Genomic DNA, 16,301 nt, shown 5'->3' with positions numbered 1-16,301 from the left:
CTGATGCTGCTATCAGTATACACCGGGAGAGCATGTATTTTACAGCCATGCAGCAAACCGCTCCTGTCTTTTTATTAACCTTTGTAAACCTTTTTATTTATTTAAATCAAATCACAAAATAAAAGCAAAATAAAAATAGGTATGTGAAAGTTTCCGTATGTTTTCTCTAAAAAAGAAACTTTCATATAGACAAACAGTAACCCAGAAAGCCCTCAGAAGGCATCCTTGTTTCACTAGGAATTTCAGCCTGCTTTTTTATTTCCTGGAAGTTCAAAAAACAGAACATTTCACAGTTCATTCGTTCATTTTTCTTTCTTTTTTTTTTTTTGGTGAGGAAGGTTAGCCCTGAGCTAACATCTGTTGCCAGTCTGCCTCTATTTTGTATGTGGGTTGCTGCCTCAACATGCCTGATGAGTGGTGTAGGTCCGCGCCTGGGATCTGAACCCATGAACCAGGGCTGCTAAAGTGAAGCACGCTGAACTTAACCACTACGCCATGGGGCCAGCCCCCTATTTGTTCATTTTACTGATAATTGAGTCTTACTGTGTGCAAGGCAGAAATAATTGGCAGAAACAGGTTCCACCCTCATAAAAGGGCAGCTTGCTCTTCTGATAACACTTCTTACTGTTGAAAATTGATGAATAAACTTGTTAAAAATGTTCTAGCTGAAACAAAACTAGTTTCCTGTTTTTTAGTACTTTAGCATATAGTTAATGTTTTCACTCAGTGACAGTTTTTAGTACTCCTTCTTGGAAAAGTTATTTTGATTTTTGTGTAATTTTAGGAAGAACTTTTAGATCTAGCAGATACACACGTAAGATCAGTGATAACCAAATCACTTGCTGGGAGTGATCCTGCTATTCTACAGGAGCAACTGTGAAACTATATATTTCACAATATAAACTATCGTGAAAAACAAACCAGAGAGCTAGTTGCTATTTTTAGGTTTGCTTTGAGAACAAGATCACAAGTACTAGATCTTAAATTGTCCTTTCAAGAGATGTGATGGAGCCAGCCCTGATAGGCTAGTGGTTAAAGTTTGGTGTGTTCTGCTTCAGCAGCTGGGTTTGGTTCCTGGGCACGGAACTACACCACTGTCTGTCAGTAGCCATGCTGTGGTGGTGGCTCACATAGAAGAACTCGAAGGACCTACAACTAGAATATACAACAACTGTGTACTGGGGCTTTGGAGAGGGGAAAAAGAGAGAGAGAAAGGACGACTGACAACGGATGTTAGCTCAGGGCAAATCTTTTCCAGAAAAAAAAAAAAAAAGATTGTGATGAATGAGATTGAGCTTATCTTTTATGTCTATAAATGTTCTCTTTTAAAAATATTTTAGAGAATGAGCCAAATTATGGCTTGCAGTAGTTATCCCATCATGGAAGTGCAGTTGAGGACCTGGCCCAACTACTGTAATCATTCAGCTGGCTTGAGGCCAAGATCTCTGCCCAGACACCAGCAACCAGGGAGGCTCCTCTGTCTTAGCTGGCAAATATGGAGCTTCTGTGCTTTGAGAGAGAGCTCACTTGCCCTGTAGCCAAGTAGACCTTAGATCCCAGGGCTCACGGCTGTGACAGCTGTTCAGTGAAAAGTTTAAGGGAGGCTGAGACAAACAGGCAACATCTCAACCCCCGTGGACCTAAAAGCTGTCTCTCCTTCACCAGGAACACTTGTCCCCTAGCAGCAGGGGGGCTGCTCCAAGAAACAGTGCCTTTGAAAACCCATTTCTATGCAAGTTGGGTAGGCCCTGGGGAACTGGCCTTTAGACCTGAAGTCAGATACAGGAGTTCTTTTCTGGGTTTGATTATTCATACCTTCTGTTGACAGGGATAAATCCAGCCTTGCTGCGATTCCCTATGTGGTGAGAAGTGATTCCTCATAGAGAGGAGGGTGGCCTTGTACATCAGACTCCCCGAGTTTTGTGATCCTGCTGTGATGGCTTCAATTTTTTGCTTGATTCAGAGTTTAATTCAGGGCTCTGTAGTACCATCTGATGCATCTGTCTCTTGGTCTGTTTTCCTTATTAGTAGTGGTATGACTGTTACAGGAGAGATGTCAGTGATGCCAGGGTAGTTAAAATATTTGGGGCCAGCCCGGTGGCACAAGCGGTTAAGTGCGAGTGCTCCGCTGCAGCCGCCCGGGGTTCGCCGGTTCAGATCCCGGGCACTCACTGACATACATGCTGTGGTGGCGTCCCATGTAAAGTAGAGGAGGATGGGCACAGATGTTAGCTCAGGGCCAGTCTTCCTCAGAAAAAAGAGGAGGATTGGCGTCAGATGTTAGCTCAGGGCTGATCTTCTCACAAAAAAAAAAAAAAAAAAAATTTGGGGGCCGGCCCCGTGGCTTAGCGGTTAAGTGCCCAAGCTCCACTACTGGCGGTCCGGGTTTGGATCCCGGGCGGGCACCAACGCACTGCTTCTCGGGCCATGCTGAGGCCGCGTCCCACGTACAGCAACTAGAAAGATGTGCAACTATGACATACAACTATCTGCTGGGGCTTTAGGGGAAAAAAAGGAGGAGGATTGGCGGTGGATGTTAGCTCAGAGCCGGTCTTCCTCAGCACAAAGAGGAGGATTAGCATGGATGTTAGCTCAGGGCTGATCTTCCTCACAAAAAAATATATATATATTTGGCATTTGCTTTTCCTACAGATAAAAGTTGAAGAGTTTCTAGGCCCCAGCAGAGAGTGAACATTATCTGTTTTGCCCAACTTTACTTTTAGGCTAGGGTTGGAGACATTAGCCACCAGAACCTGTTACGTTGGGTCTTGGAACTCCAGGGGAACCTAAAATGTGGGTGGGTCTCCCATTTTGAATATACCTCCATCCCACTGTCAGGAAAGGTGCTTACTTCTTGGCTTCCTGCCGTAAGATGCCCTGGACAAGCTGTTCTTGGCCTCTCTGCCAAGCTTTTCCCCTACAACTGATGTTGCGTTGCCTCTGTTCCGTCATCCACTTGTGACACCTATAATCCTGCATGTGGGGAGTCTAGATGATGAAGTGCTTTCGAAATGGGATTGGCTCCCTCTCCCTTTCTTGAAGTGATGATAGTTAATTTGGGAGGGAGGAAAATAGAGCTTGTTCCTCAAGCCACCTTTCTGTGCCAATTAAACATCAACAACTCCATATGCCATTCTCTGGGTGAAAGGGAATTACGTAGCATTTTTCTTTCCAAAAGGCACGGAATCTCAGTCAGTAAATAGAGGATCAATGATGACTCCATCATCTAAGCTAGTTAAATACCACACTGAATGATCTAAGGGCTGGGGCACTCAAATGGAAATCGGAAAATGCTCATGTCTTTATTCCTCTCTCTGCCAATTGCGTAGGACCCATTTTATTTGTCTGTAAAATGAGACTGTGCAACAGCACCTTGGCAAAGTCATGAACTCCCTTCTCCAAGCATTCCAGACAAGTCACAGGCTAGTACTTGCTTTTGAAAGGCCCATGTGAAGTGTGTGGAGCTTTGGTCTGGAAAGCAGTTAAATTTAGGATAAAAGGGAAAATATTTCATAGAAAACAAATGTTGTTTGTTTTTCGGGTTTTCTTTTCTCTGTGCTTTTTTTCCTGCACAGAGACCTTTGAGCATTGTATTGGTTCTAAATCTTAGGGGAATCTAAGCCTTTATTGCTTTCCTTGGATTGCTCTGGATGAATGAATGTTGTTGGAAAGTACTGAGAGCAGCTTGTTTTAAGCATCTATTACTTTCCACCTCTGGTGTGTGTGACTCTCCAACCAGGCCCTGCAAAATGAAGCCTGAGAGCCCTTTGCTACCCCAGCCCACATTCGACTGAGTGGGTAGGTGCCATGGCTACTGAGATAGTGACAGCCTTGGCTTGCCTGCTGGAGGCATGGTTGGCTCAGGGCTGGCAGACTGTGGCATTTGGCATTTTAGACACCACTGCTCTACTTTCCAGCTCTGTGCGCTTGACCAGGTTACCTCACCTCTCTGAACTTGGAGATCATACTTGTCTCAGTGGATCTTTGTGAGAATTAAAGAGAACATATTCAAGTGCTACAGCAGCACCTGGCTCATAGTTGTTGCTCGCCAGTGTTGGCCTGCCCATCCCCCAAATTTACCTCCTCAGGACTTTTTGTTCAGTGGTAACCACCAAGCAGCTTCAGACATACTCCTAGTCTTTTGAGGCTTTATATGGGGGAGAGGGGGAGGAGCAAAAGCAATTTCAGTGCTTTCTACTGAAGAAACTATGGACACTTTAGTCTCATGTTCCTTGTTCTTGGCAGCTTTGACCTCTAGCCTAATAGCGTGACGAAAGCGCATTTTTTTTCTTGGAATACTGTTTTTCAGCCTCCTTAGCCCCAAGCACTTTGTGTCGACTCCTAGAACCTTAAATCTGGAAAGATTTAAGGAGGAGCCTCACAGGATCCTGTGAGTGGACAGGACCTTACTTAAGGTCAGTTGGTGAGCTGGTGCAAAGCCAGGAGCAGAACCCAGATCTCCTTCTCCCAGTTCTGCATGACCTGCATTGCACTGCAGTGGAAACTGTGAGGGTTATGCATCCCCAGCTAACCACCTCCAGAGAGCCCAGCCTCTCCTGGGCCCCAGGAGGCTGTGACCAGATGGATGGCATAACCCAGACACTTATGTCCCTAGGCCTAAGCAGCTGTTTAAAAACTTGGTTCTGAAACAGCTGATATTCCTGTGACTTAGAGGGGTCTGACACTCCAAGTAGTAGTCTGAGAAATACCTGTCCTCTTTCAGTTATTAATTCAACCAATACTTACTGGGTGCCTGCTAAGGGCCAGGCGCCATGCTAGGTGCTGGGGAGATTGCAGCAAACAAAACAAAGTCATACTGAAAAGGGATTCAATCACTGGCAGCCCTGCAACTAAGCACTTTTATTTATTTTCAAAGAAATGTGTCATGTTCAAATTCTGCCTACATCCCATTAAGCTAATGAAAAACATCACCTCAGTCATTCTTGTCCTCCTCACCCCGAGTTGTGCCTAGATTCAGGATTCTTTAGGTAGTTGTCAAGCGTTGGGAAACCCTTGTGGTCACCTGTCTTGGTTACGGCTGAGGTGCCTGCTCTGCATGCCCATTTGGTCCCTTTGGTCCAAGGGCCCTGCTGCTTCTGGGTCAGTTTGGAGTTTAGGACCCTAGTGAGGCTGGTCACTGTTACTTTTGCCCTCCTAGGTCTTGGCATTGACTGGGTCTTTCCAAGAAGCATACTCTGGGAGGAGGGGGGAAGGTGGAGGGAAGCACAGGTCACCTTCCAATGAGTTCATGCAGCTGCTTTTGGTGTTGGCACATCTTGGTGTCTGGTTCTTAATATAAGAGGAAAGTGAGACTCTGAAGCCTTTTCTACCCAACCAAGCAGCACAGCAGTGCCTTTGGGAATTTGGAATAAACCTTACCCTCATGTGGCAAGGGAGAAGCAATGTGGGGAGAACGAAGATCAGACTTAGCTTTGAATCTTGGCTCTGCCCTTTACTACACATGTGACTTTGAACAAGTCTCTTAGTCTCTGCAGTCAGATGGGCAGCAGTCAAATGGGTGTAATAACACTCACCTGGCTTCCAGGGGCAGATTAAAAACAATGTGTTCAAAGCTCCTAGTACCATCCCTGGTACCTGGGTGCCCAGTAGACAGTCACTGTTTCTGCTGTAGTGTTTTTGTTGTTGATATAAGTGTCATTAGCCAGCAGTAGCCTACATCTGAAGGTGCAGAAAATGGTGTACAAGGATCTTTAGCAGAGAGGTTTGGACAGTGTTGTCAAGAAGGAAGGAAGGCTTTGTGACATGGGTGAAGGAAAGTTGGCACCATTGATCTAGAAGTTGAAAGATGAGGAGTCTCTCCCCTGGATGGCATGATTGAGTGAGAACACATAGCAACTTGAAATGTGCTAGTATTTGACCTCCTGAGGTTTTGCATGGCAAGGACAACCTTCAGGCCTTTTCTGTGCCTTGGCGCTTCCTTTTGGCTCACTGGGAACCATAGATTCTTTCACTTGGTTTGGTTGTCAGATTTTACCTGCTATGTCTACCATTACTGACTGTGTTCACTCTCTTCTAGGGGCTCCACGGGCCTTACCCCTTCGGCCAGTCTTAAACGGGTGTCAGCAAGAAGAAAAATTAAAAGACAGAAGGCCTGACTTTGCGGGGGAGGGCAAGGGGTTCCTCTGGATTGCAGACCACATCGTACAGACCCCTGGCTCTGACCCCCATCCTGGAAGAAGAGGAAGAAGCAGAACAGACTAGTTTTGAGTAAACTCAGTATGCATGTGTGAATGCTGAATCGCAGGAATGGTGTTGAGGCTACCAAGAAGAAATCCATGCAGCCACCTTGGGTTTTGTTTATTAGGCGCCAGTCTAACAAATCGTTAGGTCACTCGGGAAGGGAAAATAAGTTTAAAATGGGGGAAAAAAGCCATCTTTTTAAACAAAAATTATTTTGCCTACAGACAGGTTGTAGTTTTGAGCACATGTTAATTTTTTTCCCCTCTTTCCCCACTTTTATTTTTTTAGATAAGGGATAACATACTCTTTATAGAATAGCTGCTTGCTCTGGAAGCGATTCAGGTTAAAAGCTGGCGTGGCATGTTTGGGGACTCTGCGGGTCAGTGCTACAGGAGGACATCTGCCGTGCCACATGACTCCAGGAGTCTCTGACCCCATTTGTTTTTAATGGCATCAGCCAATGAGTTATCACCCTTTTCCTATTCTTTTCTCTTTAATCTTCTGTTGATTTACACCTTTGACATTTGTATTCATCAACCCTGTGGCTTGTTACCATCAGAACTTCTCTGAAGACCAAACTTCCCTGTGTGGCCAGCAGAGGAAGCCTTGAGGATAGATCTTGGGTGACGTAGGAGTTTCTGAGGCCGAGAGGTGTCCTTCTGCACACACTGGTAACAACTCAAATTGCTTTTCTTCCATGTTTCTCTTGGCAGAGAGAAACGCCATCATGCCTACTGCTCTTTTGGATTTTTCATATACAGTGGCTCCCATTTGCTCTGGGAACAGTGCCTCTGTGCTGGGTATATGCTTGTGCCATGTGCACATACACATGGGTGTTGGTGCAGCTCACCAGCGAGTGTGCAGCAGGCGAGTGTGAAGATGTCCCATGCTTCTCTGTTGTCACACAACTCCCTTCCCCGTGTTTCCCTCCACTTGTCCTTTGTGGTGTTCTCACAGCCTTTTAATGGAGGCTGACTGTTAAGGTATGAAAATACAGCCCTGAATGGGGAATTTACCATGGGGAAGGGCCACAGTTACTGAGTACGTGATCTTGGAGACCACATTTTGATGGAAATGAGGGGACCCCTGCCCTGAGCAGGATGCTTGATTATTGGGAGGTGGTGAGTGAGGGGCAGCCCAGCCAAGCAGAGGCTGATTGGCTGGCTTCTCACTTGGGCAGGTGGCCCCACTGGCATCTGAGCAGTTTGAGATGTGGATATCTCCATGGGAAGCTTGAACCAGGCCAGAACAGCTGTCTGCCAAAGATACAAGAATATGCAAAGTCCCTCTTCTCTTCTCACCCCTTCCTTCCCTCAAGTCGTGGTTGGTTTGATAGCCAGGGATATGGATCTAGGGTGCGGTTGCAGGGTCGCCTGCCTGTTACCACACCCCCACCCACCCTGAGGGTGTGAGACAAGCAGGGAGACCAGCTGATAAGCGGCTGCAAGGGGTCATATAGCCTGGGTGTGGGTGAGGGTCTGCCTGCCTGTCTGTCTCTGTCTGGGTGTCTGAGTTCCAAAAATGTGTGTTGTTTGTTCCTCCTCATTCTCTTCTGAGACTGTTGTTTTTTAAAGCTTGATTGTGGGAGAAAAGCTTGTATGAAATTCCCCCTTCACCTCCCCACCCCCCAAAAAATAAGGAATAAACTGGTCCACTGGAAAAGCCCGGGAGGAGGGTGGACCCAGCCTGCTGAGAAGGGCAGTACAGCTGGGTCTGGGGCTGGACTAGGGCTCAACACTGGAGCACGCGCTTTCTATGCACACGATGAGTGCCCTGTTCCCAAGCAGAGGGGCGTCCCTGCCAGGTGCCCAGGCCACCACTGGCCCAAGCCAGGGGCTCACTATGGCTTTTTGTCTGAGGGCCCTATTAACTCCAGATTGCCACTGCTCTTGGTGCCAACCTCCTGGGACACTGCCGCCCTGGAGCCCACACATGCCCAGCCATTCTCCTCACTTGATAGCCCTCAAAGCAGCACGTCTCCAGCTGCCCCTGGCAGAATCATGGGAGGTTTTACATCCCTGGTTTCTTGGCTTGCTCGTTTGCCCTACACTAGGTGTCCCTGCCCCGTTTCCTAGGAGGGGCTGCCTGTGGTTCCTCAGCAAGGGCTTCATAGGCCACCATCAGTGGGTCTGGCCCTGCCAGAAGCATCCTTCTCCTCCTCTTGCTTATAGTCACCCTCACCCAGGAAGGTAACTGTCCCCAAGCACATTGGCTTCCCTCCCAAGAACAAACCATTTCTGTACACATTCTTGGAGAGGTGTGCTCCTTGCAGAGGGCCAGAGCAAGTACAAGCCTTGGAGTAGGGGCAGAGGGAGTCCATGGCTCCCCCAGGACCAGGAGGGTATCAGTACCATTTATTCTGCCTCCTCTCACTGGTTTGGGTTGTGAGCCAATGCCTAGAGCCCATCTCCTCCTCTGCCTAGTGGGGTGGTAGAGGCTACCCTCTCAGCTCCACTAGTCCCTGCTCCTCTTGGACTCGTCACCAAATGGCAGGCTGCCTCTGGGCAGGACCACCAGTGTCTGGCACCCAGGAGGTGAGGCAGGCACCATCCTTAGGGGCCTGAGCCCAGTGGAGAAGGCAGAGGGGCTCAGGCTTGGGAAGAACCTGTCTGTGTGCATGGAGTGAGGTGTGTGTGGATGTGTGTGCACGCGTGCATGCCTTTTTTTCTTTTTGCCATGGGGACAGTTGAATTCGGGGCATTTTTCTATAAGAAACAGCCTTCTCACCCCCAGTAAGGACTGGCTGTAACCTTAAGCCCATCAAAGGCACTTCCAGCCTGGAGAGAACCTCACCAAGACAGCTGGTGTGTGGCCTGAGGGTGGCCAAGGTGGGAAGTGGGCACAAGGAGAAACACCTCCCCAAATTCAGTCTGAGCCCCAGCAGGAGAGGATGGTGGGATTGCCAGGGCTCAGAAATGCAAGCTGATTCCCCACCCCACCCTGCCTTGCCTTTCCTTTGTTTCCTTGGGTGAATGCTGGAGCAGCAGTGGCTGCCCCTCCACCTGGACAATGGTATGTACCAGCAAGCTGGGTGGGCGTTTGTGGTGGGGCCTCAGGGTGCCTGGGAGGAGATGAAGTTGAGGAGGTTTTTTCCTTACTGTATAAATGAATATTTGTATGATTAAATTAACACACAAAACCCTGTTTTCACGTGTGTCAGTGAGTTTTATTGCGCCTCTGAGACCTCTGTGTATCTGCCTGGCCCCCCGGTGGCTCTGTATTGTGCACTTTTTGGTCTTTGGGTCTCTCCCTTTTGCAAATGGGAAAACTGAGACCTTGAGTTTCATTATATGTTTGGGAAATCAATTCTGGGATTATAATTAGATCTGCTGCTCTTCCTGGCTCCCAATGACCAGAAAGGTGAGGAAACTGCTTCCAATGGCCTTTAGGTCCCCAGGGTACCATGCATCTGTTGAGCACCACTCGATCCCCAGCACATAAGAAGTACCGGCCAAGTTAGTGTTGATCAGCCAGCAGGTGTTGTTTGGGCCTTTACTATGTCAGGCACACAGCACAGGTACAGGACCAGCACAGAAGAATGCAGAGCTGCACAGGCATCTTTCCCACTGGGAAAGCAGACAGGGCTGAGCTGGGGAGTCCTCCCCCTCAGTCCCCACTGGGCTCCTGGCATACTAGATTTAGAAGAGGGAGTGCATCTTCCCATGGTTGTTGGGTATAGTTCCTGGTTGCTCTAGGTGCTCCTTCTGGTATAGTATGGATTAGGTAAGTTTTTGCAGACTGGCCTGGGAGCCTGGGAGTCAGGTGGCGACCACACTCCAGGCAACTGACAAACTTGGAATCTACCCCATGTACTTATGCGAGCCAGGCCTATGACCTTGGCCAGGAGATGGAGAGGTGGGTTACACGGTGGTCAGCATGAAAGAGACTTAATTGGCAGATAACACAGCAAATGGTGGGTTCAGTGGTGCCATCTCTTCATGTCTGTAGCACTCTTAAGAGCTCAGAATTCAAGTTTGTCCTCAGTCACATCATCACCTCTCTATGTTGAAGGGAAAGTGAGATCAGAGAGGGAAGGTTGCTGCTTGAGTCTTACAGACCAGGACTCAGGGCTCCCAGATGCTGGCATTATTTTCACTTAATTGCAGACCCCAGAATTGGGCCTTCACCCTGCCTGGCAAAGCTATGTATTCTAAATGATGGTGGCCCTGGATGTGAGCTGGGCCATCTAGGCTGTGGGAGTTGTGGGGAGGGGATTCCCTGGCCAACTCCCCATAGGCAGCTCAGTACGGGAACCTGTGGCCACAGATTGCGTGAGAGAAATGGAGGCACCACATGAGAACTGGTCCCTGTCCCAGAGGCCCAAATGCAGAACTATTTCTCTGTATATATAGCCTGATACAGAGCCCAGGGCGAGGGAGCCTGGAGATTGGCCTGAGACCCCTGGGTGAGTGCCCTTGCCCCCGCCCATGGTGCCATGACAGTGCTCCTGCAACCTGCTTCCTTCCCAGTGCCCACGGAAGTTTGTTCTCTGCAGGAGAGGGGCCCCCACCCTGTCTGTCACCTGGGTCTTTTGGCAGCTCAGACCCATTCCCAGGCCTTCTCCAACACCCCCACTGCTGGACAGTTATTTGCTTGGCAGAATCTGTTTGTCTTTGGGGCTGTAACCTGTCAAGAAGTCGCCAGGCCCTGGGAGAAGGGAGCAGGTTTGTTGGTAGCTCCTGGCTTGAGCCATTCCCACGGGGGCTAGGTGACAGGGAGGGGGCTCTCAGCTGAGCTTTTGTCAGGGGGGTGGGGAGTGGGGGAGGCAGTTGCAGTGGACCGGGCCCCGCCTTTCTGGCAGAGCAAACAGGTCCTCAGGCCGCCTCCCTGCCCCAGCTCAGGTTGTACTTGGTGCCTCCCACCGTGTTCTTGAGAAGGCCCGTCCCTCATCTGCTTGCTGTGACCCGGTGACTTTCCCAGACACCGCCTGGTGTCCAGCCCTGTCTGGCGGCCAAGAGAACCAAGGGCACTCGTAGCAGCCCTGGATTTTGAAAGTAGGAGTGGAACAGGGAACAGACGAGACTGCTTTGAGATAGGGGAGAACGTGTGTGAGTTTGGGGGTCAGGGTGTCCGCAGAAGGGGTTGTGACAGGCCAGCATGACTTTGGGTCTCAGGTGCCTCCTGGATAAAATGGAGGTGTACTGGTTTAGAAACCAGGACCTGGATGGAACTCGTGCAAGTTTTTTATGTATATCCTTTTTAGCCTTGAGTTCTGAGATGCTCTGATCTCGGGCAGTGCTTCTCAAACTCAAACATTTTAAAATGCAAATTCTGATTTAGTATATCTTGGGGAAGAGGGCAAGATTCTGCGTTTCTAACAGGCTCCCAGCTGGGTGGACACCGTTGGCCCTCCCCTCAGACCACACTTTGTGTGAGGATAGTAGGGGATGGCCTGAAGTGTTGCATGCCTTCCCTCCCCCATCCACCTGACCTCTGAGACTGAGTCGGATCTAGCCAGGGCTGTGTTGGCCAGGCCCACTAGAATTAGAGGGAGCTAAAGTCATCTAGAACAGTAATATTCAAAATGTGGGCCATGGTTCCCAGCACTTCCCAGGGTTTATCCAGGCTGTGATTTCTGGCTTAAATGTTATTTTCTAGTGTGCTGCTTTTCTATCACAAACAGCAAATATCTAAGTGTCCACTATAATTATGGTAATATTGGCTGATGGTTATTGACCACCTCCTGTTAAACTCTTTATTATGAATTACCTCATTTAATCCTCACAACTATCCAGATGCAGCAATCGAGGGCAGGCTGGTCTGGTGCTCAGTTTGTGACAGGTAACTCCTAAATGTCACAACTACTGTGAAGATGGAGTGCAGGTGCTGGGGAGCATGGAGTAAGCGGCCTTAACTTAGTTTAGGGGTATCTGGGAGGCTTCCCTGAGGAAGCGACACTTAAGCTGAGACCTGAAGATTGGGGAAAAGGGAAGGGCAGCGAGGAAATGTCCTATGGGAAGATGGGAGAGAAGTTGCATACTTGAGACACACAAAGGAGATCAGTGCTTCTATGAGGAATATTCCTCCCGGGTGGTCCTGTTGCTGTCTGTATCTGGAGAGGATGAGGTATGAAAACATGGGCTTCCCAGTTGCTGCCTCAGCCCATCGTGGCGAGCTCTGCTGCCCTTCCCACTTTGCAGGTCATTTACTCATCCATTTATTGAACATTACTTATGTGCCGGGCACTATTGTAGGAGCTGGAGATACAGCAGTAACCAAAAGGGACAAAACCCCTGCCCTCGTAGAGCTGACGTTTTAGTCAGAGTAGACAGACAATTAACAAAGACATGTGAAGAGGTGACAGGTGCTGTGGAGAGAAATAAAACGGAGGATAGGGAGTGCTGGTGCGGGAGAGGATTGCTGTTTTGTACAAGACGGAGAAGCCTTCACTAATAGGCACAAAGGGTAAGAACGTTCCAGGCAGAGAACAGCAGATGCAGAGGCCCTGAGATGGGAGCGTGGCTGTTGGAGAGTGAGCAAGGAGAGTAGTAGGAGATGAGGTGAGAGAGGTGAGGGGGTCAGGTCGTGTGGGGCTGGGAGGTGACTGAAATGGCTTTGGCTTTCACTCCGGGGGAGGTGGGAGCCATTGAAGTGTTGTGAGCACAGGAAAGGACACATCCGACATCCTTGAGAAGATCCCTGTGGCTGCTGTGTTGAGAATAAACTGTAGGGACCAGGGCAGAAGCAGGGAGACTCCATGTTTACTGGATGGTGTCAGTGGAGGTGGTGAGAAGGAGTTAGATCCTTAAAAGATTTTGAAGATTGAGTCAACAGTTATTTGCTGATGGGTTAGAGGTCTAGTGTGAAGAGAGAGGACTCCTGAGATTGGGGCCTAAACAGCTGTCATCGACTTACTAGATGGATGAGTTGCTCTTACCTGAGACAGGTGGGGCTGCATGGGGAGCAGGCTTGGGGGTAGAAATGAGGAGTCAGTTTGGGACCTGTTTTGGCATCCATGGGAGGTGCTGGGCCAGCGGGTGGATATAAAGTCTGCAATTCAGAAGGGAGGTTGGGACAGGAGATATAACGTGAGAGTCATCGCTAATTGGATGGAATTTCAAGTCTCAGGACTGGATGAGATCATCAAAGAAGTGTCAGTGGGTTTGACCTCATCTGTCAGAGACTCCCTCAAAGCCTGCTCTTAGCCCCAACTCTCTCTGTGAGGGTCTTCTCTGACCAAGAAGACCCCTCCTCAGCTCCAGAGCTCTGATGACTGCAGTTGACCTCTCCCCTGTCCTGGCAATGCCTGTCCTGTCCCTAGACCTTTGTGTCCCAGCCTTCTCCCTGCTGGTCCCTCCTGCAGATGGTTATGGAGTGAACAAGGGGCTAGATGCTGTCCAGGCCAGGGGTGGCCCCCACCCAGGAACCAGGCAGCAGGGGCGTGAGGAGTGGAGCCAGGGCCCACTTAGCTTAGCTCTTGTGGTCCTGTCTTCCCTGGAGCCAAGTTCTAGAAATTCTTCCTGCCGGGCTATGGGAAAGGGGAGCAGTCTGAGAGAAGGGGCCTGTGTCTGAGTGGAGGCCTGAGGAGAGAAGCCCTGTGGGGGCCACGCTTACCTGCACCAAGCCCCCAGCCCTAATCAGCAACCAAGACACACAAGATCCCTGAAAGGCTGGGCTGTCACTGCTTGGGGCCTCTGAGCAGCTGAGGCCCCCGCACACAGAGGGCCGTGGGACAGCAAGGGCCAGGGAGGGATTGCGGCTGAGTGGCGACGAATGCCTTCTCAGGGGTGGCTGCCCTGAGCCATGTTGTGGGTGGGGGGGGGGAAGCGTGGAGTGCAGGAGGCCCTTGAGGGGACTGCACAAGGCCAGCAGAGGGCGCCATGTGTCCCAGGTCTTGTTTGGAAAAGGCTGGATACTGTCCTGGCCTGACGCCCCCTGCAAGTATGTTTTCCAAGTCCCACCTCTTCCAGGGCAAGTGCTGCCTCTGCTGTCCACTCCAGGTAGGCAAGCTTGGGTTTGCATGTGGGCTCTGCTGCTTGTCTGCTGTGTGACTGCTTTACTTAAGCCCTCAGAACCTCAGTGTCCCAATCTGTAAATGAGAGCAGTTCCTTTCTCCAGAGGTATCATGAGAATTAAAACCCATCATAAAAGTCGAGCATCGTATGCCTGGCACATAGTAAGTGTTCAGTTTGTGGTGACTGTTATATTTTTGTGACCTGCCAGATGTGGGAGGTCTGGGCTCCTGAGGAGAGGGGACTGGGACACTGGGCGTTTGGGAGGCAGAGTCCAAAAAGTCCGCAGCCTGCTCAGGAATTTCTCCCTAGACCACAGGTCTTATTTCCTTGCCTTGCTGATATTTCTTAGTCAGGTGGAAGTTGGGATGCTGGAAAGGACCATTCTGGAAGAGAGTCTAGACGAATCCTAATTTCTTCTAAGAGGCTCTAAGGGAGGAAGCTGTACTCAGCAGTTGCATACAGTAGGCTCTCAGGCCACATTTGTTTTTGTTGTTGTTTTTGGGGGTTTTTTGTGAGGAAGATCAATCCTGAGCTAACATCCAGGCCAATCCTCCTCTTTTTTGCTGAGGAAGACTGGCCCTGGGCTAACATCTGTGCCCATCTTCCTCCACTTTATATGGGACACCACCACAGCATGGCCTGACAAGCGGTGCATCGGTGCACGCCCGGGATGTGAACCCAAGCCACGAGCAGCGGAGCACGCGCACTTAAGCGCTACGCCACGGGGCTGGCCCCCAGTCCACGTTTATTGAATGGAAAAGTGAACAAATGTGTAGGAGAAACTGGGGGAGAAAGACTAGGAGAGACTTCCTTGGGCTGGCGTGATTTCTGGAGCTGGACACTGCCCAGCCCAGCTTAGACCCCAGACAGTGGTGGGGGCTCCTGGAGAGAGGCAGGGATCACAGGTGTGCCCAAGGTTGAGAGTGACAGCCCAGAGACTGGGAACTGGTTTGGCTGCTGTGGTTTACCACTTCCCAGGGCGCGGCATGGAGGCTGACACGTTTGCATCCAGGTGCCTGCAAGAATCCGTGTCAGCACCAGGGCCAGGGGGGAGGCCAGGCCACAGGTGGGCACCGAGGTGGCATTTGCACCCCATCCTCATGGCACTTGCTGGTGCCAGACGGCACCCGAGTCCTCCACGCACCTCCAGGTGTTGCTTCCATGCTGCTTCCTTCACTTCCACCTCTCCTCCCACACATCCCGGCTTCCTGATAGTTGAGCACACTCTAACCAGGAGCCATGGGGTGAAGGCTTGGGGTTGGGGGTGCCCACAGAGAGCTGATGGGTTTGGGGCGGTTGTTACCAAGACGGGTCAGGAGGGCAGTGTGTGTGTGGAGCCCCCTTTGTGGGCCATCCAGGGCTCACGAAAACGCACGTCCCTGATGGGGAGACAGGACCTAGGAGACAGGAAAAGTGAGCACCGGCGGAGAATTGGGTAGGCTGAGAGTCCTGTGAGTGGGGCCCTCAGTAAATATGCCATGCAGGAGGGTCTGGGAGAGCCAGGCCTCTCTCCAGCACCTTGGGTTGGGGACGGTGACATTCAGAGCATCCCCAAACAGGAGGCCAGGAAGAGACTTAGAGCCCCACCAGAGAGAGCACTGCGTTTCCCAGAGTCCCACAGCCAGTGTGGGCCACTCCCAGCCCAGGCTGTCTCCAGGACACCTGAGCCGGCGGAGAGAGCCAAGGCCCCCCTAGGGAAGAGAAAGAGTCACTGGTTGGGAAACGGGAACCCACTCCAGCTGGCTCCTATCCCCGAGCTGGGTAGCCAGGCCAGGGAGGTCCGGGGAGAGTGGCGGTGGTTGGGCCCCGAGGGGAGGCCGCCTCAGCTCTCAGAACTCATTTGCATAGGGCGAAGAGGTATTTGCATCTTTGAGAAGTTACAGCTGTGGGAAGGGAAGGGGCCCTGGGAGCCGTTACCCAGGCCTTCAGTCTCCTGTCTCCCCCGGGAGGCGTGGGTGTGGGGGAGCAGGCCCTATGCCAGCCTGGTATGAGGAGCACAGCTGAGTCCCAGTGCCTTTGGCTCAGCATTCAGGCTCTGTCCGGTGTATAACATGAGGGTGCAGAGAACAGAGTCCTCTACATACCTGCACGTGCACACACATTCACAAGTATGTCCTCCAACATACATGTGCAGGTCTGTGCAGC

General features: G+C 50.5%; 1 protein-coding gene across 3 annotated transcripts in view; it reads left to right on the top strand.

The window, feature by feature from the left end:
• ILRUN (inflammation and lipid regulator with UBA-like and NBR1-like domains) overlaps positions 1–9,345 on the top strand; it is a 98,480-nt gene extending 89,135 nt beyond the window's left edge. For all 3 annotated transcript variants that reach the window (XM_004424245.3, XM_014782802.2, XM_004424244.3), the window contains one exon: positions 6,038–9,345. In XM_004424245.3, coding sequence (XP_004424302.1) covers positions 6,038–6,073 — 36 coding nt within the window. In that variant the 3' untranslated portion in view covers positions 6,074–9,345. The remainder of the gene's footprint in view (positions 1–6,037) is intronic.
• Positions 9,346–16,301: the final 6,956 nt, after the last annotated feature.

This window comes from Ceratotherium simum, chromosome 13 (assembly GCF_057802395.1).
Source record: "Ceratotherium simum simum isolate JZ-2026a chromosome 13, ASM5780239v1, whole genome shotgun sequence".
NCBI classification, from domain to species: domain Eukaryota; kingdom Metazoa; phylum Chordata; class Mammalia; order Perissodactyla; family Rhinocerotidae; genus Ceratotherium; species Ceratotherium simum.
Note: the sequence above shows the minus strand (reverse complement) of the source record. Positions and strands in the feature narration are given on the sequence as shown.